The 27,998-nt window shown below is 37.3% G+C and overlaps 1 protein-coding gene across 1 annotated transcript; it reads left to right on the forward strand.

Annotated features, from left to right (window-relative positions):
- Positions 1-238: 238 nt before the first annotated feature.
- LOC140241532 (WD repeat-containing protein 1-like) lies at positions 239-27,998 on the forward strand. The gene is made up of 16 exons (XM_072321266.1): positions 239-392; positions 2,452-2,573; positions 5,599-5,689; positions 7,170-7,317; positions 10,970-11,150; positions 11,722-11,799; positions 12,317-12,400; positions 14,032-14,123; positions 16,009-16,153; positions 17,510-17,591; positions 19,182-19,329; positions 21,039-21,123; positions 22,299-22,406; positions 23,385-23,558; positions 24,802-24,949; positions 25,867-27,998. Exons 1-16 carry the CDS (start codon positions 371-373, stop codon positions 25,971-25,973), a joined length of 1,815 nt encoding a protein of 604 aa, XP_072177367.1. The 5' UTR covers positions 239-370; the 3' UTR covers positions 25,974-27,998.

A 27,998-nucleotide genomic window follows, 5' to 3' on the forward strand; every position in this document is an offset into this window, starting at 1 on the left:
TCCTGTGTCAATGTGTCTATCTTCATGCCATATTAGGAAGCGTACGCAGTTAACTTGCCATATATGGGGTAACATCGGGCGCATTAGCCAATCACAAGCTGTGAAATGGAGGGGAAAAAATAATACTGTTATTGTGCGCACGGGGCGTGCCTAATGCAAAGACTGCGTTGTATTATGCAGACCGACCGGTGTCGGTTCGAGATCAAGAGAACGTGTACTGTTTGATAGTCCCTACGGCGGGTGGGTCCAAGTTGTCAGTGACCTAGTCCCATCTGTGTATTTACGAGTGACGGAAGGGATAGCGTTGTAAATTCGTCTGGAAAGAAGAGACGTCCTTTGGAGTTGTACATAGCAGGGAAACTAAGACACAATGCCACCCAAATTAATACGCAGTAAGTGTACTGTTGCATTTTCTTTTGTTTGTTTCGTTTTCTCGCAAAATCAAAATCACAGCCTTCACTAATTCAGTGGCAATGGTCGTCTAAAACTAAAGTAAAGTGAAGAGCCATCATCATGATCATGCGGATATGGATACGCACTCACGGCTGCATGCATGCCCTCGGCTCAGCGCTGTCTCAGAAGATCGAAGAGGAACTAGACATAGAAATACTAGCACACCTCAAGTCAGGAGCCTATGTTATGGTTATGCTAGTACGATAGTACGATTTAATAGAGGGACGCAGTGCCCCAAAATCCCAGGTAGGATAGCGGAGACAAAACTATTGCCCAAATTTATAAAAGGCAAAGTTGGGACGATTTCCCATCCCCACCGCGCATTGCACTGGCCGGCCAGCCGCCGCGCCGCATGCCATTCACTGCACTGGACTGGGCACTACACTTGACTGCTTGCACAGAAAAATCCGTCTGTCCGGTTTTTTTTTTTTTTTTTTTTTTTTACATCAGCTCTCCTCCATCTCCTTAGACATTCCATGAAGCCAGACAGAGTCTCCGTGGAACATATCCCAGACAAGATACAGACCCATTTACATTTTTCGGTCAATTGACTGCTTTACTTAAAGTTTAAAGTCTAGACCGTACTTCCCCGTACTCGTATTAACGTTAGACAGAAAAATCTGTCTGTCCAGACTCCAGAGAAGTCTTTTATCATTTTTTTTACTTTATCGGCTCTCCTCCATCAGGGAATCCGTGAAGCCAGATGCAGTCCCTGCGAAACGTATCCCTGACAACCAGATACAGACAGATCTTTCGGTCACAGACCACCCTAGTAGGTGTCCTAGTTAAATAAAAAGCATAAAACCCTTAGATTTAGGTCCAGCTGAAACCAAGCAACACCATCTGTATTTTTCCCTGACCATGTAGGCAATCCTGCTAAATTATTTTAGGCTTCTCTCTATCAGTGTTTCAGTCATATAATTTACCGTTGACATTGTCATTGCGATGGCCTACATACGTAGGTGAGTAGTATGGTGGGTTCTCTAATTAAATTTCATTCCAACCGCAGCTGCAGTGGCCAAAGTCAAATCCGATTTCATCTAGGCGTTTGTTTACTTGTTTGTGTACAAAATAATTCAAAAAGTTTTGTATGGATTTGGATGAAACTTGCAAGAAAAGTTGATAATGACACAAGGAACAGATAATTAAATTTTGCTAGTGATAATATAGATTTTTAAAGGATTTTTGATCTTTTGCAGATAATGTCAATGAACTTGGAGTTAAAGCTGCGCGTATTTTAGGCTTGCATATCCTCTAAAGCATGTGCTCTGCTTGGGCGAGGCGCTGCGCAGCTGGAAGCTGATGACGTAAACAAAAGGCTTCTATATTGTCTTCTACAACATAGTCCAAGGTGGACAAGGCGTCAATGAAAGTAACAGATTAACCCCTCTGCTAAATAATTTCTTGGACTCCTTAACAACGTCAGAATTTCAGAGCTTGGGTATTTGTTCCAACTTCATCGTGTCACTGCCGGCAACCAGGGATAGCCTGGTGGTAGTGTCGCTGCCTGGAAAGCAATAGATGACAGGTTAGAATCCTGTGGTTCCCTTTTTTCTGACATGTTTGTTAAATTATTGATCAGCAGTTGCAATCCTACAAATTTCATTTGTAGAGGGAGACAAATTGATGAAAACTCAACCTCAGCCTTTACCCCTCTGCTTAATAATCTCTTGCTTTCAGCGAAATTATTGTTGCTCAACAAGTCATGTGGTATTGGCAAAAGAATGTTGAAGTCAAGTGTAAGTCTTAAACACTTGAGTGTGATTGCTTTATTGCCCTTTGACAATTAATGTGTGGTCTTGGGGCATGATTTGTTTGCAACAGAGGTACAGAACTTGTGTTGTTTTTATACCATCTTTTCCCAAACTGTAGGATGGCTTGAAAGATAAACACATATGTAACAATTGCTAGAAGGTTCAGAATGTTTGATTGACCATGTACACCTACTATCATGATGAATAGGGTAATATTAATGTCTTCTTCATATCATCAATCCAGAGACTTTATTGGGATCTACCCCGGAGACAACTCGTGGGGCCCGTTGTTGCTTAACTGGGGACCCCAAAGGGAAGAACTTCCTGTACGTAAATGGCAAGAGTGTGTTTATCAGGGATATTGAGGTAAGAAGATGACGTCATACTGTTTAATACCTGGCAGCATGGGGATGCCATGGAGTGGGAGGCTGTCCTGGCTCGGATATACACTCAGCAAGAAAAAAAAGTAAACTCGGTTTCAAGTTCATATTTCTCATAGAAGATTTTGATAAAAATCAATGCATCATATACCATATCAAAGGTAATTTAATTGGCTGTCATCATGGTAAAGTAAAACAAAGGGAAATTTTACACATGAGTGAACACAAATTCGTTTCAAGATAGCAGTGATAATAAAAGACTATAAATGAGAGATATGAATGGAATAGCAAAAATAAGTTTTCATTCCCTTGTATTTCTTTGCAACTTCAAACAAATACAAAGTGGGAAACTAGAGGGCAAAATAAGAATTTTCTGTCACAACTTAAACTTCAAATGACATCAGGAGTAGGGGCAAAGATGATGAAATGGACAAAATTTCTTGATTTCATTCTTTTAATTTAGGAATTTAAGAATTCATGAGACAAGTTCAACCAAATATTACTTTAAATTGTCCTAATTTGAAATAATATTTCAAATTTCTACCGTTTTGTTAATATTACTTCTTCTCTAATGTCATTTGAATTCAGATTTCATGAAGATTAGATCTTCATTTTTCCTCATTATTTTTAGCATTTCTTTATCTTTGGGGGGTTCCAAAGACATTGTAGAGATCATAGGTTTATTTTTGCGAATTAATTTGTGTTCTTATTGTTTTAAATTTGTCTTTTGTTCTTAGATATGCAAGAGCACTTCCACATGAGAGACAGCTTATTCATTTTTGCAATTTTTACTTTTGTGCATTGGAAGAGAAAAACGAATGTATTCACATGTCAGGTTGATAGCCAATTACATTACCTTCATATGGTATAGAAAACATTAGGTACTGTTTACCATTGGGAGCAGTGATTTAAAAAATGTCAGAGATATCACATTTGATGCATATAGATGTGTAGGTCAGTTGTACAGTGAACTCTCGTTATAACAAAGTCCTTGGGACCAGCAGTCTTCTTTCATTATATCGAAATTTTGTCTTAAACCAAACAAATAAACAATAAAAAACATAGAGCTGATAATGTTGCAGCTTGAATTTTTTCTTTTGTTGTAATAGGAATTTCGTTATAACCGTGTTCATTATAACGGGAGTACACTGTATCACAAAACATCCTACATACTATGTAAGCATTTTGCAATGAAGCCTTGAATATAAGGAGATATCACTATTTTTCTCTCTAAACCATAACTGTAGACGGCTTTGTCCAGAAACATTTTCATCATACTATTGTTCACAATTTGTATATTTAACAATACTGAACATTGATTATACTGATTCAAATTTTATACACTGGTTGTGTCTATCCCCAACTCATATTTTAGAACTATTTTGAAGCACTAAAGCTGACTTTCTGTTTCATATGCAAATGATAAATTATGCCTTTAATATTGAGCCAAACATTCTGGGAGAAATGTGAACTTGAAGAAGTGTTTACTTTCTTTTTTTGCTGGGTGTATTTGAGAATCTTTGTCACAAATTGTGCACAGTTTTATCACTGATCTCTATGTGAAGAACACCCACAGGAGAAGAATCGTCACTGGAGTCAACTGTTGCCGATGAGGATACGCGTTCATGCACATAATCGCTGACGGGAGCTAGGTGTGGTGTTTTTTTTTTTTTTTTTTTTTTTTTTTTATTTACCCCAGTGAGCAGCAAGTGAAGATCAGACCACTCATGTTACCCCCCACGCTACTGGGTCTTTAACCCGTTGAGGACGAGTCCCGAGTATACTCGGGCAGGTGTCTGTGGGAAATGCATGTTGTAGCAAAATCAGTCTGTTCTCATTGGGTAAAGTTTCATGGTGACTACAAACAATGCAGGAACTTGATCCTTTTGGTCTTTTTACTTACTTTTGCATTGAATTGTACTTATTTCATTCAAGACAACATTACGTTTCAGCCAGAAATTTAAAGGGACAGTATAGTATCGGTGGAGGTGAGGATTGAGCTTTTAACTTTCTGTGAGGTACCGTACTAAGAAACCACTTGTGAAATGCTACAGAGCATATAATTCTAAGAGGAATTCAAAGTTTATTTGATGAAAATCAGGTTTTGAAATGGCTGAAAAAAAAAAAGTGATCCTAATAAAAGGTGGTCCCACCTTTTATTAGGATTGCATTGTTTTGGATATCTCGGCCATTTCAAAACCAATTTTCATCATATAAAGGCTGGATTCTTCTTGGAATTACATGCTCTTTCATATTTCATAAGAGATCACTCATTATCTCACCAAGAAAGGTTAGAAATCTGAAGCCTTGTCTCAAACATCATCCCTTTAAAATGACAGTTCCTCTGTGTGTTAGACCAGCACTCGCTAAAACATTAAGGCAACCACTTAGAAACACCTTTGGTGCTGAAAACCAAAAAAGTAGTAAGAGACAACTTTCTCTTTAGGGTGTCATCCATTTAGACACACTCGTGGGTCTGCATTTAATGGTAGATGATGTCACATGGAGTTGTAAATTTATGTTGTGATTCAATACCACACAAGCTTTCCATTTCATAGTCTGCTGGCTCAGTTTAGTGGGAGAGTACCGGGTAACCCCCCCCCCCCCCCCATGATGTTAAATGCAGTTGAATGTCATGCCAGTTAGGATCTATTGATTCCACTCCAACAAACACAATCTCATATTAGTGTCCTAAGCCTGCTAATCATTAGCAAGTTTTGGAATATTGTTTGTGATATTTTAATGTTTATCAAAGTCCTGAGTGAAAGGGAATTTGTATTAATAAAACAAACAAGCAAAAAAAAAAAACCCCAAAAAACCAAAAAAAAACAAACCCCACCAAAAAACAAAACAAAACAAAACCCGACTATTTTAACACCACATTTGGCATGTTGAATTTCTTAAAATACTTTTTATTCCGTGTGCAAAGTGTACGGCACATTGGCTGAGGAAAAACTTATTCATGAGTAATTTGCAATGTCACTACCATATCTCTCTCTGTCTGTCCGCAGAACCCGGTGATTTGTGATGTGTACAATGAGCACCAGTACGCTACCACCTATGCCAAGTACACTCCAAGTGGCTTCTATATTGCTTCTGCTGGTAAGAAGGAGTGGACGACTGGAGTGCTGAACTTTGCAACTTAATATTTCAATGCGAACACAAATTGTACACATCCCATATGATGGATCATACATCGACTCTACTGGAGAACAGTAGTGATTGTGTGGAGTCAGATTGGCACATGTCACCATGGTCACTTTTGTCAGCCAAAACTTTGCATTATATACAGTTGCAATGCCCCTGGACTACAGATTTAAATCACGTCATACATATTTGGCAGTGTTAGTGTATTCGAGTACCGGTTTGTGCGAATGATTGGGTCATATAATATATACATCAGAAGGGTTCCAGTTTAGTTTAAGGGCTTATACATAAGTTATCTTCAGGAGTAAATGTTACTGAAATTGTCATTCTTCAGGTTAGCTTTAAATGATAAAGCATAGAGTCAACCAAAAAATAGAAATAAAAACAAAATAGAATGGCAGGAGGCTCATCAAGATTGCAAAGGAGAAGGATTGCAAAGAAGAAAAAGAATTGGAGAATATTTCACATGGTAATGAAACAGTGATAACAACCCCGTATCATTGGCTTAGAACTAGAAAGGCACAATCCGGTTCGTAGATTTGAGCCTAAAATGAAATGAAACTATAAATTTTAATGAATAAAAAGTTTATTAAATAAAAAATGAGTACATTTAAGAGAGTTGTTTCAAATATCAGGCAAAAAAAGTGCCCATGCGGTTTTGGTTCTTAATGCTATACTGAAGATGAAAATGATGTTAAATTGACCCCATAACGAAGAGAAGATCAAACTAGCCCTACAGCCAATGATATGCATATTTACCTCCACCAAGGGAGGAGGTTACATTTTTATTACAGTTGTTTTGTTTGTCCGTGTTCAAAATAACTCAAAAAGATGCACACAGATTCAGATGAAACTTGCAGATAAGGTTGAGATTGACGCAAGGAACAGATGATTAAATTTTGGTAGTGATCCAGAAATATTTATGGATTTTATGAAGGATTTTTTATATTTTGGGTGGTAGGGTCAATGAACTTGGGAGTGTGTGCTCTAGTTTCCGCTAGAGCGAGGCGCGCCTTGCAGCTGAGGATTCATGACGTAACAAAGGCTTCTATATTGGGAAATCGGGCGATTTTCAGCATGCACATGTATGGGTGGAAATCACTGATCTCTATGGAAGAGCAAGATCATCGATGGAAAGTAACTGCTTGTCAGAGGTCTGTGCTCTCAGAGTGCTTTTCTAGTTTGAGAAATAATGATGTCATCACCTCACAAATCTACCATTGATGGTACACAATGTGGTTTTGAATTAATTGTGGGGTTTTCGTTCGTTTGTTGCCATTTTTTTTAAAACCACCAATGTTCTTGTATGAAGATTTTGATACATTGCAAGTCAACACAGGTCGAACCATGTTGATATTGAACTGAGCTGTTTTGTTCCTCATGACCTGGACTCTTGAGGAGTGCACAATAATTTTCTTCTATCCTTTTCATCCAGACAAGTCGGGCAAGGTGAGGATTTGGGACACTGTGAACAAGGAACATGTCTTGTATAAGGAGTACCAGCCCATAAGTGGGGCAATCAGAGATATTGCCTTTACCGAGGACAGCAAGAGAATGATTTTGGTTGGAGAGGGAAGAGAGAAGTAAGTTTAGTAGAAAAATGCTGTAATATGTGTTGTCCTTTTCCCATATTTTGGTGATACTATATGCCTGTGCTTTATCAGATCATGACAAAATGCCGGGACATTTCCCAGGCAATCAACATTTTTTTTGTCCCCGCCGAACGAGTTCGAGCAGGGGACTATGAAACGGGCTCCGTACGTGTGTGTGTCCGTGTGTCCGTCCGTGCGTCCGTGCGTCCGTGTGTCAGTCCGTGCGTCCGTGCGTCCGTGTGTGATCAAAATGTTCAAAATGCTACTCCTTCGCCATTTCTAACCCGATTTTGATTCTGTTTGCTTTATATGATAGCACTACATGGGAGCTTTGAAACTTCTATACAGAATTTCATTTGTGACCTTTGACCTTGACCTTTGACCTATATTGTACATTTTGCTTCAAAATGCTACTTCTTCGCCATTTCTAACCCGATTTTGATTCCGTTTGCTTTATATGATGGCACTAGGTGAGGGCTTCAAAACTTCTACACAGAATTTTGACCTTTGACTTCTTTGACCTTTGACCTTGATTTTTGACCTATATTGTACATTACCTACAAAATGCTACTCCTTCGCCATTTCTAACCCGATTTCGATTCCGTTTGCTTTATGTGATGGCACTAGGTGAGGGCTTCAAAACTTCTACACGGAATTTTGACCTTTGACTTCTTTGACCTTTGACCTTAATTTTTGACCTATATTGTACATTTTGCTACAAAATGCTACTCCTTCGCCATTTCTAACCCGATTTCAATTCCGTTTGCTTTAAGTGATGGCACTAGGTGAGGGCTTCAAAACTTCTTCGCAGAATTTTGACCTTTGACTTCTTTGACCTTTGACCTTGATTTTTGACCTATATTGTACATTGGCTACAAAATGCTACTCCTTCGCCATTTCTAACCCGATTTCGATTCCGTTTGCTTTATGTGATGGCACTAGGTGAGGGCTTCAAAACTTCTACACGGAATTTTGACCTTTGACTTCTTTGACCTTTGACCTTGATTTTTGACCTATATTGTACATTTTGCTACAAAATGCTACTCCTTCGCCATTTGTAACCCGATTTCAATTCCGTTTGCTTTAAGTGATGGCACTAGGTGAGGGCTTCAAAACTTCTACGCAGAATTTTGACCTTTGACTTCTTTGACCTTGATTTTTGACCTATATTGTACATTGGCTACAAAATGCTACTCCTTCGCCATTTCTAACCCGATTTCGATTCTGTTTGCTTTATGTGATGGCACTAGGTGAGGGCTTCAAAACTTCTACATAGAATTTTGACCTTTGACTTCTTTGACCTTTGACCTTGATCTTTTTACCTATATTGTACATTTTGCTACTAAATGCTACTTCCGGCGGGGACTTATATTACGCACCGCGTAATTTCTACTTTTCCTTGTTTTTTTTTTTTTTTTTTTTTAAATGGATTTTATGGTTAAGAAGGACTTTTGTGTTTCTGTATTTTCATTTCTGTATATCCATTCCTATGCAGAAATTGAATAGAATAGAAACAAGTCAATTCAAATCAAGTGAAAGATTTGATTAAAACAAAAACATGTTATAAGTTGCATGCATGCCTGGGTAGATGCAGCAGCACACAAGTCACAGGCGCGGTGGAGCACCCCAATTATCTCGCAGAAATCCATCGGCAGCCGAGCCTCATTTGCATAAAGTAAACAACATGTACTCACGTAGTTGAGAAAAAGTAAACAACTTCTCAAGCTAATAACAATTTAAGGAAACCTATTTTCGGATTAAAATTGAGTTAGTTTGAATTTGAAAACATGTCCGAATGTGCACATATAACATATTAAAGAATTTGACAATGATAAAATGTGAAATTTTAGCGAAAACCTGGCGAGCAAAATCACCAAAAATATGCTTCGAAAATCATCCTAAAATTCAAGAAGTGTGATTGCAGAACCAAAGCGCCATTCGAACAAAGTACACCGAAATTTATTTATCTGCTTGCATTTTAAATTTCATACCGTAATATTCCCGGCCATGGTTGTGTCGGAAAAAAACAGAAGTTGATGTCAAAAATGACACGAACGCAAAGCGTACAGGTCGGTGCCATGTATATATAATCGCGTCACTGTATATTCTAGCGTTGCATGTCACAGCACACACAACGCATTGCTGCATGCAGCGTGCGCGGCAGCAGCTCAGCAGTCACCGTACCGCCGTGCGACACTCAGCAAAATTGACTGCGTCACATGCAAACCAACAATGAGCACGAAATCCTGAATCTCACGTACCACGCATGCCCAATATTACGGGAAAAGAAATGACGTCATTTTCAATTGTTTCGGTGACTATAATTTTCTATTCCAAACCCTGTAGAAACAAGTTGATTTCTCAAAAAGTACAGGTGGAACCAAGTGAAAACTTTCACCATATATGGATTGAGGCCTGATGAACTTATGTTGCCAATTTCGGACACATTGGAGCCCGGCCATAGTCCAGTCGGAAAAAAACAGAGAGCATGTTTTGCGAGAGGTGATTTTCAAAACGCTTTAATATCTCAAGTTCTGGTGCAGCAAATTTCATAATTTTTTCATCAAAAGGAAGGTTTTTTAAAACTTAGATAGTGTGGGAAGTTTGAGTTTACTAGCGGCACGCATAGTGGCACAAGGAGAAGGTAAAGATTTGACTTTTTCATGCTCACAGTTTCGGGCAGCCGTGGATGCCCGTTGGAAATTCAAATAGAACGGGGCGATAATGAGATGCAAATTGGGGTGCTCCACCGCGCCTGGTCAGTGGCATGTGTGCACCTTCGGAATATGCTGCAATTCAAATCTACCTTCAGCACATACAATCTCTCAGCAAAAATAAAGCGACCAAGATAAATACCCAATTTTACTCGTGGCACTTCTCTCTGTAAAATGTGCAACTTTTTTTTTTTTTATAGAGATTTTGTCAACTATTCCACATTTATGTTCTAACATATCATCTCAGTGTGTCAGACATACTGGTTGTGTTGCCCACTCTGTTAAAGAGGAAATCCACACCAAAAATAAATTAACTTCAAAAGAAAGAGAAAAATATTTCCTACAGAACAATACTAAAAGGACAAAAATCAGATAAGAAATAAGGAAGATATGACATTTTAAAATTTATCATTTTTTTTGGGACAGCATTTCTTGACCAGTACTTATCAATATTCAAATCAGCAAGTCGACAATGGCATGCTCTCACAATTTCTTATTCACTTTGTATACAGAGATGACAAAAATCTTGTATTTCAGCTGTATGAATATAAAACTTGCCCACCCAAATTAAAAAAGAACAAATATTAACTCTGATATATCTTGGTATGGGAACATGTTTTAACTGGTATTAGCTAAAAATATGTATTTTCATATCACATACATGAAATATGGTGAGGGTATGACATCAACTGATTTGAATATTCATATGGACTGGTCAAGGAATGTCTTCTAAAAAAAAAGAAGAAATTTCAAAATGCCATATTTTCCTTATTTGTCATCTGATTTTTGTCATTTTTATATCGTTCTGTAGGGAATGTTTTTCTCTTTCTTTCGAAGTCTTTTTTTTTTCCTTCTAATTTTTGGGATGGATTTCTGCTTTAAGTACTAATCATGAAGACTTTGCTCATGGCCACCGTCCTTCCCATCAGATATGGTGCAGCAATTTTGGTGGACACCGGAACCACTGTAGGAGCCATTGATTCTTTGACCAAGACAGCAATATCCTGTGATATCAGGCAGTGCAGGCCGTACAGGGCTGTTGTTGGTTCTGATGCCTACAAGGTCAACTTCTACCAGGGCCCACCTTTCAAGTTCCACAGCAAACATGAGGTAGGCATCATCAATTTGAAAAGATACAGCACCCTACTGTACAGGTAAAATATGCCTGCAAATCCAGCTGTCAGTTTCCTGTGCAAAAGACGTGTTTGTTTGTTTTTTTGTCCATTCTTCGCTTTTATTTGTACATCGCCATTGCTATTACAGTCCGACCTCTCTTATCCGGCCTCCCTTTATCCAGCTTCCCTTTATCTGGATCTCTCTATTATCCTGATAACCATCTCACTGTGATTTTTTTTTTTCTTCAGTCTAATAATTATGGGGGAAAGGGGTATTTCAAGCTCAAGCAACATTGCTACATAAACTTATTTTGAATTTCATATCATTCCCAACATGATTAGCATACATTGCATTCACATCAAATCTAAATCTGAAAAACATTTATCAAGACATTCAGTACCCTCAAATCACCACAAGAATGTAGACAGAAACTTTTTATTAAATCAGGACATGGTTCAAGTGATCGATGGGGAATTTATAGCTTTGAAATTCTATCAGGCTGAGATTTGTCTTATTATGAAATTTATGTTTCTAAGATATATTTTGGCATTTCTTCTGAATGCAGCGCCACACTGGATTTGTGCACTGTGTACGCTTCTCCACTAATGGTGCCCTGTTTGCGTCAGCCAGCGCTGATAAAACGGTAAGATATGCTGCAGTGATAATTCTTACTTTTTTGATCTGTGCTCTTTCAAAACAGACCCACTCCCCAAAAGAGGATATTCTTTAAATGTCAATGTGTGTGTGTGTGACAAGTTCTCAATGTCATATTCCAGTTTTCATCAGTATAAATGTCCCAGTTTGCTGTTTAACAATAGCAATTGTTATGCACTGTTCTTGTATTTTCAGGAAGGTAGAGTATTGTATAGATTGCATGATTTTGTTGATATGGAGTGTTTTTTTTTTTTTTTTGAAACAATTGTTATGCACTGTTCTTGTGGTATTTTCAGGAAAGTAAAGTATTGTATAGATTGAATGATTTTGTTGATATGGAGTGTTTTTTTTTTTTTTCTTTTTTTTCACAAATGTAATGTTATAACTTTCTGGAGCATCAAACATGGCCAAAGTTAGTCTACCTGTACAGACTTATCACTGGAACTCCAGTAATGTTTGCATTTGTGTAACTTTTCCGTGTTTCCGGTGTAATTTTGTTTTCACAGTGCTACCTGTATGATGGTGCCTCGGGAGAGTTCAAACGTGGCCTGGCAGGCGATGCGCTGCCGCATGATGGTGGAATTTATTGCGTAAGATATTGTCCGCTTCCTAATGATAGTATTTATCTTCTGTGTTCTTAAAGCTGCAGAATTGTTCTAATATGTGTGATTATTATTATCATTATTATTATTATTGTTGTTGTTGATGTTGTTATTATTATTATTATTTTATTCAGTATTTCAGACATATGCACATGTACGTGGGTGAACACAAAACACATTTGATTCAGCCTAACAAAAATAAGATAAATTATATCACAGAGGCAAGCACAAATGAGAGAAAAAAAAACAAAACTAAAAACCTAGATCACAACATAGAAAACAGGGCTGCCAGGGGCAAGAAAAGGTAAACTTAATTACCATGACCTGCAGGTCTTCTACCCCACACCCCATAAACTATGTCAAAATCTGTACATGAAATAACACATTGTATCAGTCACAGTGAATTAAATATACAGTCATACAGGAACAAAATGGGGATATAAGGAGGGCAACATGATATGATACACTGTCTGTTTCTTTTATCTCAAATTTTCTTTGCGCCCGAAGGATACTTGGTGTCTTTTGAATGCTGCCAGCCACATGCTGGCAGAATTTATAGCATAAGTTGCTAGCATAAAGATTAATGCATTGGCTGATTTTTCATGTGGTATTGTTTTGGGGTCACGAAGGATCCATACTATGGTACCAATGATACCTAGAATGGCAGAAATTTCAGAAAAAACAAAAAACAAAAACAAACACGTTCCTTTTCCTCTCTTCCTCTATATGTGACTGTGCATCACAAAACGAACAAAAAGTTGCTCCCCTTGATTTCATGTGAGGACTCAAAAAAGGTGAAATTGGTCAACAGAGTCAATCTTGAGTTTTTCATATTTTCTGAAAGAGCTATCCTACATTAATCTTTACTTTGGGATAATAACGAATGGGAAAGTGTGTTTTCAGCAGTTTTTCTATAACCCATTTTTGGGGGAGAATAGAATGATCAGTTATGTCTTAGCTTCCCCTTTTCATTTCTTGAAACCCTTTATACTTTCTTCACTTTCAAGTCTAATAACTTTTGAAAGGATAACTCTACTGCTTTGAAAGTTGGCATTAATCATGGGTAGAATGTGTTCATAGAACATGCTCAATTTCAGCTTAATCTGATAATCCCTTCATTGTTGTTGCTCCAGTGGTTTACATCCTGTGTTTTGTCCCTTTCATTGCACAGCTAGCACGGCTTGGTAAAGATTAAGCGCTTGAATAGACCCTGTACTTCAGAGCCTCTTTTCTCAATTCACACTTTCCCAGAGTGTGCACTTTCTTTCTAGTATTAAGATAGGCTAGAGGAGTCCATTTTATATGAGTTACACATCATTTTAAAGCTTAGAGTCTGCTCTTTAAGAATCTGTCCTCAACTAAAAATCCATGTCTGGCGACTCTTTATTTGTTTTGTGATGCAGGGTCACATATATGGATGAGCTTGCATCTGCAAAGACTTCTTGCCAAATTTGGCTCTTTATCATTTTTTTCACTCTGTTGGTGCAGCTGGTCAGATTCTAGGTTAGATTTGAGACTGTTGGCATGAGGCTAAAGAAGGCCACAATCTTTCTTCCTTTGAATTTAGCATGGCAGGGATGAAGGGAACAAATGACAGGAAGAATGATTTATTCCCGCAGGTTTCTTGGAGTCCAGACTCTTCCCAGCTTCTTACATCTTCTGGTGACAGAACAGTTAAGATTTGGGACGTAGAGACAGGCCAAGCGGTGACGTGAGTGCAATGCTTGTTATCTTCTTAATCTTTCATGTATTTTTCCTGCTTGTTTTGTGTGATTTTTTTATTTTTTTATTTAGGTGTGAAATGTTTCATTCTTATTTTTGTTTAGTCTTAACTATTTTTGGTGTAATTTCATTGATCTAAAAATACACACCTTGAATACCTCTGGTCCCTTTAAATAGAATTTAACATTCTGGTCATGATATAAATTATATGAAATAACACAATCTTGATGAATGAGACATTGTCTCAACCAGTGTGTATGACCTCAAGGAGATAGAAATTTTCAGGACACTTCATTTTATTTGTTTATTTTTTTTTGTTCATTTCATGTTTTTTTTTTTTTTTTCAAGCCCACTATCAACCTCAGGTTGTTGTTGTTGTTTTTTTCAATGAGTATGTACATCATTTTACAGCATATAATGATACAGAACAAAAGATAGCATTCACAAGATGAAAAAGAACATATTGGCACAAAAACAACAACAACACTAGAGGTTGACTGAAGTTTTAAAAAAAAAAGTTGTCTTGATAGAATATAAAGATGATAAAAGAAGCAATATAGGTGTTCATTTGCAATATCGTAGATTATCTTACGTCAAATTGTGAATGGACAGAGCTGAAAAATGACTATTTATATACATGAAAACCAAAAGAAATCAATGATTATTCAGATCAGAAATCACCTTTTTAAAACAGAGTTTGGAAGATGATGTGATCAAAGTTTGACAAAAGTTGATTTAACTGGCTGTCACATCTGAGCTTGATTTGGAAGCTGTTATAGACATATGACATTACATACAGTGTGCTGTTTCTCTTAAACAGTCTATGTTTGGCTTTAATAAGGAAACCTAGGATTTATTATTTATCAGTCGATAGCACGAAAATTTTGTTCTTATTTTAGCACAAATCTCGGTAGGAATGAGTTTGTGAAGTAGTTTGAAAACCAATATGGCTGAATCTTTTTTTTTTTTTTTTATTTCACACTCGGACAAGAAAGGGTATACACACTATAATTATGTTTCATACAGTAACTTTCAACTTTTTTGTAGTAAGCTTCAATACTTCAATTTATTTGTACATGTTTCATTTCCAATAAAAAAAATATGAAACTGAAATAGAAAAGAAAGAAAAGAATGACATGAAAGTAGAAAGTGATAGAAATATGTATATGATTATCTGAGGTGCATGAAACAACAACAAAGATGCAATGACTGACTGGAATTATTAATGATAGCAGTGTTGCACTTGACATACCTAGTGCACCTTGAAGGACAAGTCCGCCTTCATCGAGATGTAGATTGAGTGGATGCAGCAATATTAGTAGAGCACATCAGTGAGAGTTTGAGAAAATCGGACTATCCGCTCAAAAGTTATGCATTTTTTAAGTTTCTGTGCAGTCACTGCTGAATGAGAAGACTACTACAGCTTGTGATGTCACATGTTACAATGATATATAGAAAATTTGACATAATTTCACTTTTCTCGCATAATAGCAAGACACTTGATTTCCCTCAGTCAGAAGGCAAGGGAAATAACGTTACCATTAACATATGTCAGTGACAAGTGGAGGAAATGTATACCTTTTTCAAAAAGTAAAATTTTGTGAAATTCTCTTTATGTTTTCCTTTATCATTCTGCGCATGTGACATCATACACTGTAGTTGTCTTCTCATCCAGCAATGACTGCGCAGATACTTGAAAAATTCATAACTTTTGAACGGAATGTCCGCTTTTCCCCAAACTTTCACTGATGTGTTCTACAAATATTGCTGCATCAGCACTCAATCCACATAGTATGAATATGAAAGTGGACTTGTCCTTTAATTAAAATGCATCGTAGATCTTGCTTCCACGGTGTTTTGTCTCCTGTGATTAGGACCTTTAAGATGGGCGATGATAAGGTTAATGACCAACAAGTTGCCTGCTTGTGGCAGAACAAGTATCTTCTTGCGCTGTCCCTCAATGGCAATATCAGCTACCTGGATCCTGACAATCCCTCCAAACCCATCAGGATCATCAAGGTATGCTCATTCAAATCAATGATTCTTATGTTGAGTTGTTTCTGTAGCAAGTGATTGCCCTTTAGCAACATAACTAAACACCAGGTATTCAGAGTATTTGAAGTAGTGATGATAGAAATCATGGGCATACATTCTTGGGTTTGTCTTGAACGATAATCTCCTGATTGCTAGACATGCTTGTTCTTCCCCTTGGTTATTGTTTTGAATGTGTAGATAGTGTCCTATCTGAGTTTTTGTCTTCTTCATTTTTTGCTCTTCCTGCTTTTTTCGTTGATTCCTCCGTGATGTGAGAGTTGTTGTTGAAACTTTGATAGTGTATACGTATACTACCAAATAAAGATTCTCCAGAGAGACTTTCGGGTCATGAGGTCAAGGGCAAGTGAAAACGTTAAAATTTCACTTTTTTCTCCACAAATGGTTCAGGGTATCTTCATGGAACTTACATGTTTATTGTACATGTAGTACTGATGTAATACTAAATTAAGGGTCAGGGGTCAAAGGTCAAAGCCAACTCCTCAAAATTTCACTATTTCCCAAATATCTATGCAATGCCTGCAATATTTTTCTTGGAACTTAGTTTATGCATGTATTACCCAATAGAGATTCTCTTGCCAAAAGGTCTAAGGTTAAAAGGTCAAAGGTCAAGTGAAAGTACTAAATTTCACTTCTTTCTCCGCATCTCAACAGTGACACAAGGTGTCATCATGAAACCTGTATTTATGCATGCATGTGTAACCTGACATTCTGTTAAGAATTTTAGGGTCATAAGGTCAAAGGTAAAGGTTCAAAGGCTAGGTTTAAATGCTAAAAGTTTACTATTCAGTAGTGAAATTACACTTTCTCTCCATACCCTGAAAATTACTCAATGCATAAACTTATAAAAGGGTAAATATCAAGTAAAATCCTCAATCCCCAAATACCTGCACCTTTGGACAATTATACCCATTCATCCAATGAAGTAAACCTAGCTCAAGGACAATGAACATTCAACACATTTATAACAAACCTGTCATTTTTATATTTTGACAGTGATGTGAAATTGTCATCACACACTGTCAAGACGTTGTATTATAGACCTATTAGGAGAAATATGCATTATGGCGGAGGCATATCAGTCGCCATAGCAACATTTCTAGTTTTAGTGCATTTAAGTATCTACACAGATAGTGTTTTCTTTTTCTTCTTTTTTTTTTGTACGTGCATAATTGAGCAGAGCCTAAGAATTCATTTTTATTGCACAACTTTTGACATTCATCGATCATCTGTAGAAGTTTTGCGTTCAGATAGTAACATTTTCTGTGCTGATTTATAACAAGAATGTTTTACTATCTGATCTATTTCCCATGTCCCACTCAGGGTCACCAAAAGGCAGTGAAGTCTATAGCAGCTACTGAAGACAAGAGCAAGGTCTACGCTGGAAGTTACGATGGCATCACGAATATCCTTTCCCAATTTCACATGCATGTGGCAGTTTGTTGTTCTAGTGTATTGTACGAAGAATATGCATAGTATGAAAAGTAGATGAATATTCAAGGAAAATAATATTGTAATAAGGTGTGGTCATTGCATTCAAATGAAATGATTAGCCGTTGCAATTTGAAGATTTATTAAAAGCTCACGTCTCAAAAAAAAAAAAAAAAAAGCTGTAAAATTGACATATCTTATCTGTACCAAAAAAATCAGTACATAATGATTATGATGATTTTAATGTGAGGATGTCAGTGCAGACCCTCAGTGTAAGAATGTGTTGGTGATGTAAAAATGGCTTGTTTTGTTAAACAAGGATTTCTCCATTCTTATCTAGTTCAGGTTCATATACCATATTTTAGGAAGAAATAAAATGCCCTTTACGATGATGCCATATATTATTAGGAATTTAACATGTTGCAAATCCTCTAGTTGCTAACTTTGCTTGAGTTAAAAAGCAATATTAAAGGGTGTGTACAGTTCTGTTTTAGGTGAGGATTTAGCTTTTAACATTTTGCGAGATATTCAGAAACCACTCTATGAGATGTCAAAGAGCATGCAATTCTAAGGGTTATCAAAAGTTTATTTGATGAAAATCGGTTTTGAAATGGCTGAGATATCCAGAAACAAGGTGAAACAAAGAGAAACAGAGATCCTAATAAAAGGCGTGGCCTGTCGCCTTTTATTATTATCACTTTTTTGGATATCTCAGCCATTTGAAAACCAATTTTCATCAAATAAACGTTGAATCCTTTTTAAAATCACATGGTCTTTCATATTTCATAAGAGGTTTCTCATTATCTCACGTAGGAATGTTCAAAACATGAATCCCCACCTCAACCAGTACTGTACAGTCCCTTTAAAACACATCAGTTATGAATTTTTAAAATTTTGGTGCCGTCATCAGTGGAATAAGAAAATTTGAGTTCTTGACGTTGTGTCTGGACAACATATAAATGTATATATATATATATGTATATATATATATATATATATATTTATATGTAGGTTTTTGTTATTGTTTTTGTTTTGGTAGTTCTCTATGGAAACTTACCATTAGCATTACTTCAGTCTGTAGGTGGCAGTTGATTGTCAGTCTAAATTTTGTGCCTGACTGCGGAAGGCACTACTGTAAAAGTGGACATTTTTGCAGTGTGGAAATTTTCACGCATTTTGTGTGATCAGAAATTAATGCAAAAACAGAAGCACATGAATTTTTGATTGCTTGTTTTATATACCACTTTGTAGTGTCTTGATTCTGCAGACTTTAAAATACACGAAATTCGTCTTCCTCGGTAGTGCGTGAAAAAGTGCTCGTGCGAAAATATCCATTTTTACAGTACTTTGGCAGACACTTGGACACTGTAAGAATGGATCATGTGTGTGTGTGTGTGTGTGTGTGTTTAAAGGCAGGACGTTACGTATCAGACATTCCCATGTTCCTAACGTGTTGCTTCTCCTGTGACCACGTTGATTGTAGCTACTGCAATTGCAGGATGTGAATATATGGATGCCAACGGACAATTTTTTTGCCCTTAACCATGCCTCTGCGTGCATGCACATCTGTGGGACATTGATACTGGTGAAGCAGTTACCATGGAGGGGAGTGACAAGCCTTCGCTCCTCTCCCAGATCTCCTACTGCGAGAAGAAGCTCTCTACATGCGGCATCGACGACGTGAGCCGCACTGCAGAGGATGGCTCATTCCAGTAAGTATGGTAGCATCTTCCCCTCCTCTTCTTCTTTCTCCCTTTGACTGTATCATATTAGCTGCTTGATAGAATGGGTCAAGAAAACTGCGATTTCATTGGTCAAGAGCCATGCATTAGTATTCACAGGCCACTGTTCGATATAAAGTCACCATTACAATCACTAACAATAGCCACCATAAACGTGCCATCGTGCAAGAGATAGCTAGCCACTCATCCAGCATTATTCCAGTAGACTTGCCCTTGGCCATGAAATTGTTCATGCTGTGATAGATGTACCACATATTTGCAAATGAATATGGTCATTGACAAAATTGTACCTTAACAGTGCACAGAAAGTTCAATCATGAAGCTCATTTAAATATCCAAGTGATTGCTCTCTGAAATAATTTTGTTATCCAAATGAAACTTGGTTCAAAGAATGTATAAATAACCACTTAATGTTTGTTTGTTTGTTTGTTTGTTTGTTTGTTTGTTTGTTGCTGTTGTTTTTGTTTTTTTTTTGGGGGGGGAGGGTTTACCATCAAACCTTCAAACATTGTATCATCTCAGTTTCATGCAAATCATATGAAAGTTTAATCTCACATTGTCAAGATGTACTGAAAACCCGCTGGGAGAATAATGCAGTATAGTGGATGCATTTCTGCTTCATATGTGAGTCATGTTGACACCATACTACCCTACTGTCTCAGACATTCGATAGTTTTACAAAAATGCAGAGGAGGCTTATGTAGCTAAATGGTGATTTGATCATTTGTGTAAATTTTGTTAAGATTTGAGAGCTTCATAACCTTACATCCAATTTCAAAGTCCAGAAATGCTCTGAAATTTAAATCATTTGTTGTTCTTGAAGCATGTCACTCCAGTGTCGTGAATTAACCCACAACATTTAAATTCCCCAACTCCTTCAATCCTCTATACCCTTACTTTATTTTTGGTTAAAATAAAAGAAATAAAAAAGTATAGGGGAGGGGAGGTGAGTGCGCCCCCTTTAATTTTGCAAAGGCGCCTCCCTTTCACGGAATTCCTGGATCCGCCCCTGGTGTGAGTGTGTGACTGCGCTTATGAATGTGTATGAAAACTGAGCCAGACAATTCACTTTAATATGACAGTGTCTTCTGAAAGCTTACAAGTACTCGACTTTATTGAGTGTTTTGGAGTGTTTTGGATAAACAGGTCTTGTAGATTATCCTTGCCGACGGGCTTCAAATCTTTTAATACACAAACAGCATGACCAGGCTTGGGATATTGCTATATGTGGATATTATACGTGTTGTAATATGTGTATGTGTGTTTTTGCTTTTGTTTTTCAAATGATAGAATGTATTGGTTTCTCGAAGCAACATGATTATACAGCGGATGGATGAAACACAAAATTATTACTTGTATGTGTGTATGTGTGTTTGTGTGTATGTGTGCATGTGTGCATTTTTGTGTGTGGCTTTTTGCTTTGCTTACTTTTGTTGTTGTTGTTTTTTTTTCTTTCTTTTCTTTTTGGAAGGGGGATTGGTAATGCAGAAGAATGCATCCTTTCTTGTAGATTCTCGTACCAGACATACATAATGTCCTTATAGTTGTTATGTCCCCGTGTGATGCCTGTATTGGTCAAGGAGGGATTTGACCTAGACTGAATTTCATTTCGCATTATTCGCCAACATCACATCTAAAGCTGGGTAGCTTCTCTGGTCTTCTTCTCACCTCTCACACAGTGATACGTCATGCAAACTTGACTCGCAGCCTCAGGGGATTGTCAGGGGAGCCGGAAATTTGGCTATCGTGGCAGGAATTGAGAAGGTTTGCAACAATACTTTTCATAACTGTTATATTTCTCAATAAAGCTTTTGATGTATTTTCCCATCTTTTTTGTGCAAGAGAAAAATGGTGCATATAATTTTTCATGTTCAGAGAAAAACATGCAGGGCAGATTGTGGTTGGGGTAGACTATCTGGAATACAGATACCATCAAATTCAGCATTTAATGCATCATTCATCATTGGCAGAGAGCTGTGTGGAATGAAGTTTAAAAAAAAGTCATTATTCTGTATTGGAATAAACAATGTAAACAAACACAAACACACATACATGATGATAAGATAATGTTTCATTTCATCTCATAAAATGTCTTTATAAGACCAACAGAAAGAAAAACAAAATAGCATTCAATTTTTATTCACTCAACCTATGTCTGATGGTTGTTTTGTTTGATCAGATTTTTTTTTTTCTTTTTGTACTTCATGTGATTTTGATACACAAATACTCTCTCTCACACACAGACACCACTTACAGGTAGACATACATGCACACAAAAATCTATCCATCAAACACACATGTCTTTACTTTGTGAGTGTTGCACCAATGAGTCCCAAGCCCCCACCTTAAAACTTGGGTTTCCGAGAAACGGCAGCCACTTTACACCCGTTATTTAAATAGGTGTAGATCAGGACAAAGAATAAACATGTGACACTGTCTCTTGTATGGTGCTTTTCCTATAGATTGAAGACTAATAACCGTGCTTTGCATATCTGGACACAAAGTATGAAAGTGAGATGATGAATACAGCTTCTTGTGGATATATTGAGGATGAAGCTTGTGAGCATGTCTTGTGAAATAATTTCATACTAGAGTGTAGGGACCAACGTACAGTAGGCGTACTCATTAAAGGGTACTGTATAAGTGGTTATTTTCGTGGGGGTTTACCTTTCACGAATTTCGCGAATTTAAGAACACGCGAAAATGTTGCCATACGCTAGAGTAGCAATGCATGCAAGATAGCGTTAATGTCGACTCACGAAAACAACATCTCGCGACGATGTCTGTGACCTTCTAATTCGCGAAAATATCTGTACGCGAAAATAACAGCTTATACAGTACTCTCTGACTTTGTTTGCAGCATGCTATCTCCAATGTGCATTTTTTTTTTAATGTGTTGTTCCCATTTGTTATCATCATCCACACGTGGCAAATCACAGATCACTGTCATCCGAAATGACCAGAAGGTATCTGCGCTTGATGTCCCGTTCAAGGCAACGTCTGTTGACCTCCACCCCAACCAGTCCGAAGTAGCAGTTGGTGCCGAGGTATGTTGTAATGATTGATGACGATAATACTGAGGAGAATTTCTGTAGTGCAGCTACTATATACATACCGGTACACTGTCTGCTTGGTTTCTCACTTAAATCATAATAACCAAAATGATTACAAATTTATAACAATATCAGCTATCAAATTTGTGTGTGTTTGTTTGTCTTTTAGTATATAAAGCATGCTCATCAATGCTCTTACTGAAGATGTTTACCTGTTGGGTGTCATGCCTTTCGTCACGAAAGTTCACACAGGCATTCTCTCCCCCCCTTTCATGTATTCATAATTATTAGCAATGCAATCATTGAAAAACTTGTGTTGAATGCCTAATGAGTCCTTATAAAAAAATCAAACAAACAAAGAAACAAACCAATACACAGGAGACACAGCAGTTTCTCTTCAAAGGCCAGTCTACATCAATTGTCAATGTAGCCGGAATCCAACTGCTTATATGCATCATGTACAGGAGAGAAAACTTGCTCACAAATCTTTCAACAAAAATCCTGCTTGATATTAACAAGACTGCAGGGCAGTGGTAATCTTTACATCTTCAAAGTTTCTGATACAAGATTGACCTAAGCTGGGCATTTCCACTGTATGGACTTTTTGGTAGCTATGGTGCAAGTGATAAATGTCCATTCATGTCGGGATTTTTTTAAAAGAAATGATGCCATAGTAGCAAAAAGATCTGTATGTAACACCTATACAAAGTATGGAATTAACTCAATTGTTTTACCAAAGGAAGATACTGAAATGAAGTGGAACAAATACAGGTAGAGATTAAAAGCTCTCAAGATCTTAATATCAAATTACCTGGGTAAGTGCTATTACTGGAGGATCCCTGATGTGCAGATTTTTTTTCTTTGTTTCTAATGGATGAAGGATGCCCCCCCCTTTTTTTCCAGATACATTTAACTGTAAGTAAGCGTTTGTGGGGTAATTTTGACCAAGTTGCTATTTTGTCATGTTATCAGGATGGCACCATGTACATCTACACCCTGGCGAGTGACACGCTGACACCGAAAACAAGCTTCAAGGCCATAGAGGGAGAGATTGTTAGGTGTCGGTACTCTCCGGATGGAGAATACCTCCTAGGGGGCAGCACAGGGAAATTTGTGGAACTCTGGAAAGTCCAAGACAATTATAAGGTAAGATAGTGGTTCTATTCTCATCAGCTTCTAATCAGTACTATGCTGTATGTTGTAAATATATGTGTAGATACAATGGTGTATGTACAACTGTATGTGTTGATGATATTAATGGAACTAGATACAGACAAATAAACAAACTTCTCTCCTCTGGCCTCAGACTGTCATCGTTGATAAATTAAAGGGACTGTACAGTTCTGGTTGATGTGGGGATTCATGTTTTGAACATTCCTAAGTGAGATAATGAGAAACCTCTTATGAAATATGAAATATGAAAGAATGTAATTTCAAGAAGAATTCAACGTTTATTTGATTAAAATTGGTTTTCAAATGGCTGAGATATCCAAAAAAGTGATAATAATAAAAGACTACAGGCCACGCCTTTTAGTAGGACCCCTTTGTTTCACCTTGTTTTTGGATATGTCGGCCATTTCAAAACCGATTTTCATCAAATAAACTTTTGATACCCCTTAGAATTGCATGCTCTTTGACATCTCATGGAGTGCTTTCTGAATATCTCACAAAACGTTAAAAGCTAAATCCTCACCTCGACCAGAACTGTACACACCCTTTAAACTCCATTTTAAGGTGGATTTATCCTTTAAAGGGAAATTCTTCTTAATCATTGTTGAGTCCAACATGTGTGGGTCATCCTGCAGTGTTTTAGGTGTTCTAGCATGCCTGGTGATATCCCATGCCATGAGTGAAATCATACTACCTATATTCATGAAGGTGTTTTAAATCAAACCATAGTTTGAATTTAGTCCATGGACGGAAGTAAGCATGGAATAGGTGTATCTTACACTTGAGTGTGTTATTGTGCAGTTATCCTTGGATGCCTATTGACATACACAATCTTTCACGCACATTTATGCAAAAGAAGTTTTCATAAACGATGGACTGAATTTAAACCAACTTTGACAATATAGGCTTTTTGTCTCATTACGTCTCCAAATAAATTAATTCTCGGAGGTTGAGCACCTTAAGCCAAAAAGTCAGTTGGGCCATTACAGTAAAATTTTCACCCATGTCAGACAATAAGTGATTCTTTCATTGTTATTGTCATTTTTAAGCATTTCTTTCCAAAGTGACTGAATGCATTTGATGGATGAACAAATACAGTGGGTTATTTGGGTCCGTGGTAGACTCATAGCAGACAAAAGCAATAACTATGCTTGAAATCTTTTCTCGGTGAAATGGTCTGTCACCTCCTTAACCATTCACTTTATTGACCTGCTGACAGGCCGTTGGTCATGTAGACTACAGACACTACACCAAAGTCCATGACGTAGCCTGGAGCCCTGACAGTCGTCATTATGCCTCCACATCCATGGATGGCTCAGTCTACATCTGGGATGTCAATGAAACTGCTCCACTCATTCAGGAAAAGGGTGAGTCAGCATTAAACATCCCGTTTCTTGTGTGAAGATGTAAGGCATTCAACATCTGATATGTCTGTCTCATCTATAAAGTCCATTCTCTTATCCCTCTGTTTTTGTTCTTTTTTCATTCATCTGTAAGGGTTATTAGGTGAACAGTTAGAGACTGATGTCAGAGGTCAACTTCAAATACACAAGTTTTCATCATAATCAGAAAGACTTCCACAAAGCCCTATTCATGCGATGACATATTTTGGCTAACTTTTCAAAAAACTGCAACTTGAAAGCCATAAATTTCATTACTGTGCAGCGGTCATAATGAATGGCAAAAGTGAAATGCACTAGGTAGAAAGATACTTCCTAACCTTGTTGGAATCAATTCCTTGTTTGAAATTAGCAGAAATTCCAGCAATGCTGCATTGCCTTCACTGCTATTGTAGATATCTGAGGTATTTAGTTATAGATGATCCTATCATGTACAATTTTGTGTTCTGCATGTACATGTATTTCTATATACTGTATAAGCTGTTATTTTCGCATACAGATATTTTCACGAATGAGGAGCTCACAGACATTTTGGCGGGATGTTGTTTTTGCGAATTGACTCCGACACTATAGTAATTGCGCATACCCTAGCTAGTGCATTGCGACATTTTTGCGTGTTCATAAATTCACGATCCAACTGATTTGCAAAATTCGCGAAAATTAAACCCTCGCGAAAATAACAGCTTTTGCAGTATGGCTTATTTTAGTGAAAGTATGACTTTGAATTGAAATGAAGAAAGCGCTACTATGATGTTGTGCGAAAGCAGTGTTCATAAAGAAATGTATGTAATTTCATGCAGTGACCTTGTTGCCATCTAGGGCAATGGAGAAAAAAAAAAGACAAACACATTGAGGGATACTCATCTCACTTTCTAACTTCACAGCGGTCCATGGTCGCTCGGAGACGAACAGTGTCCAGTGGGTCTCGGAGAACACCATAGTAACGGGCGGGGGAAACTGCTGTCTGGTAGTGAGCGATGTGGAATATTGAAGAGGAGGCGCGAGGGAGGAGGATGCTCCAAATGATTGGGATAGGAAATTTCTATGATCTGTGTGTGGTTCAAGCTGACGGCAATTAAGTCTTCTATGTCCCGTGCTCTGTCTTTTGATCTGTCAGACCGAAGGTTTATATTTTTGTGAGGGTATAGTGATGGTGTGATAAATGGCGTTATTTGTGTGATTATTCATTAACAAATGATTATGATTAGAGGCAGGTACATAGTGGAATTGTGAAGGATATAGCTGAATAGATAGCCATTCTGAAGCACTTGAATCAGGAGAAAAAGAAGGAGATATGCACTCAAAATGAACCAATAATATTAATGATGTCTAAATCATCGTCAGTATAATTTTATGATAATCAACATAGTTTCATGTTGAGCATTACTCTTGGATAACTCTCGCCTAGGATAATCATTACATAGCCGCAGAAATAGAGTGTTAGCCTGCAAAATATATTTTGTTTGTGTGTATGTATGGCACAGATTCCTTTATCTTTTCTTTTATAGATCACGAATAGATGGTGTCTTATGCCCGTGAAGGTGGAAAAAAAAATCATAGTGGTGTGTTTCCACACATGATGAAGGAATACAGAGAGTCGGCCAATGACTTCTATGTACTCCTTTCAATGTCATTTAGGAAAACATTTCTTTTGAATATGAACAAACTTCTCTGGTGCCGTATCAGATCTAACATGGTTGTCAAGTTCAAATTTCCATGGCTCAAGTCTAGATCACTTTCCCTAGATTAAAGTAGCTTCACATGGCCTTGGTGCACTCCTGACAACTATTCTGAAAGAGTATTTCCCGTTGGTGTCATGTTCCTCTTCAAGTTGACTTCAACAGTGTGTTTCATGAAGTTTGAACAATTACTTTTTACGAGTATTTGATGATGTCATGATTTGCAATGCTACCTCTGTTTTGATAAATTGATATCTGACCATTCGATCAGAAACTCCAGATTTTTAGGCCTTTTCAATTTCTAGTTGGCCCATGGAATCCTATATAGGGATTTACAATTGACAGGACATTCCTGTGCTAAGAGCAAATCTTAGACATTTCTTCTTGCAAACTAATCATGTTTAATAAAAACACTGGGATGTGAACGTGTGCATTTCATTCGGAATCATTCTGTGTGACATCTTCAATAGTAAAACTTATTTTCCCCCAAGTTTCCCAAGCTTTTGGCAATTGGTATAAACTCTCTTTTACATTACATGGCTGCCCCTTGCTGTGGGACCAAGTCCTTCTAATCCCCCCCCCCCCAAATGGACAAGGGGAAGACTTGGGGAGACTCAGTTACATACACTCTCCTGGACCGTAGGGTCTTAGCTCATAAGAAATCATGTACTAAAATGTAGTTTAAGATATGTACAGGTACATAGATGATGTTTCTTTGGGGTTTTTTTTTAATGCCCCCCCTTTTTTTTTGATAAAAAGTAAATTTCATGTCAGTCTTACATGTCTCCATGATTCATGAGGGACTACTGCTGATTTTATGTGTTACTGCTTTTTCTTTGGAGAGTGAGAGAGCTATTTGCGTAGTTATTGTCATAAATTTGTAGAGCAGCAGTTTAACATGCTCGAAAGTGGGATCTCCTAACTTCCTTTTGTTTTGTTTGTGTATGGGAAACAACTAAAGATCATGTCAAACATATCATGGGTGATGTTTATTTCAGGAGATATAAAGTTATTAGTGTGTGTGTGGAAACGAAAATTGTTTATGTTCATTTCCCATGCCTTTGTAATTATGTCATTTCAATACCATATGAAGTTTGACTTTAGGGTATTTGCATAAAGTGTAGCTGTTCATACAAAAAAAAAAAAAAAAAAAAAAAACTTTGCTAATTTGTCATGGAAATTGACACTTGTGAATTTTCTGTATAATGCCTCAACAAGAAAAGGAGCAATCCATCCTTGTTTTTCAAATTACTACACTAGTACGACACTAGTACATGTAGCTTTGTTTCCGATCCCCCACCCCCCCCCCCAAAAAAAGAAGATATTATATATATATA

Source organism: Diadema setosum, chromosome 18 (genome assembly GCF_964275005.1).
Source record: "Diadema setosum chromosome 18, eeDiaSeto1, whole genome shotgun sequence".
NCBI classification, from domain to species: Eukaryota; Metazoa; Echinodermata; class Echinoidea; order Diadematoida; family Diadematidae; genus Diadema; species Diadema setosum.

Excerpts from the sequence above, each read along its gene's own strand:
- LOC140241532 (XM_072321266.1), top strand. The coding sequence starts at position 371 with ATGCCACCCAAATTAATACGCA. Across the intron at positions 14,124-16,008 it reads GAGACAGGCCAAGCGGTGAC|GACCTTTAAGATGGGCGATG; the intron begins GTGAGTGCAATG and ends TCCTGTGATTAG. Across the intron at positions 23,559-24,801 it reads AAGTCCAAGACAATTATAAG|GCCGTTGGTCATGTAGACTA; the intron begins GTAAGATAGTGG and ends ACCTGCTGACAG.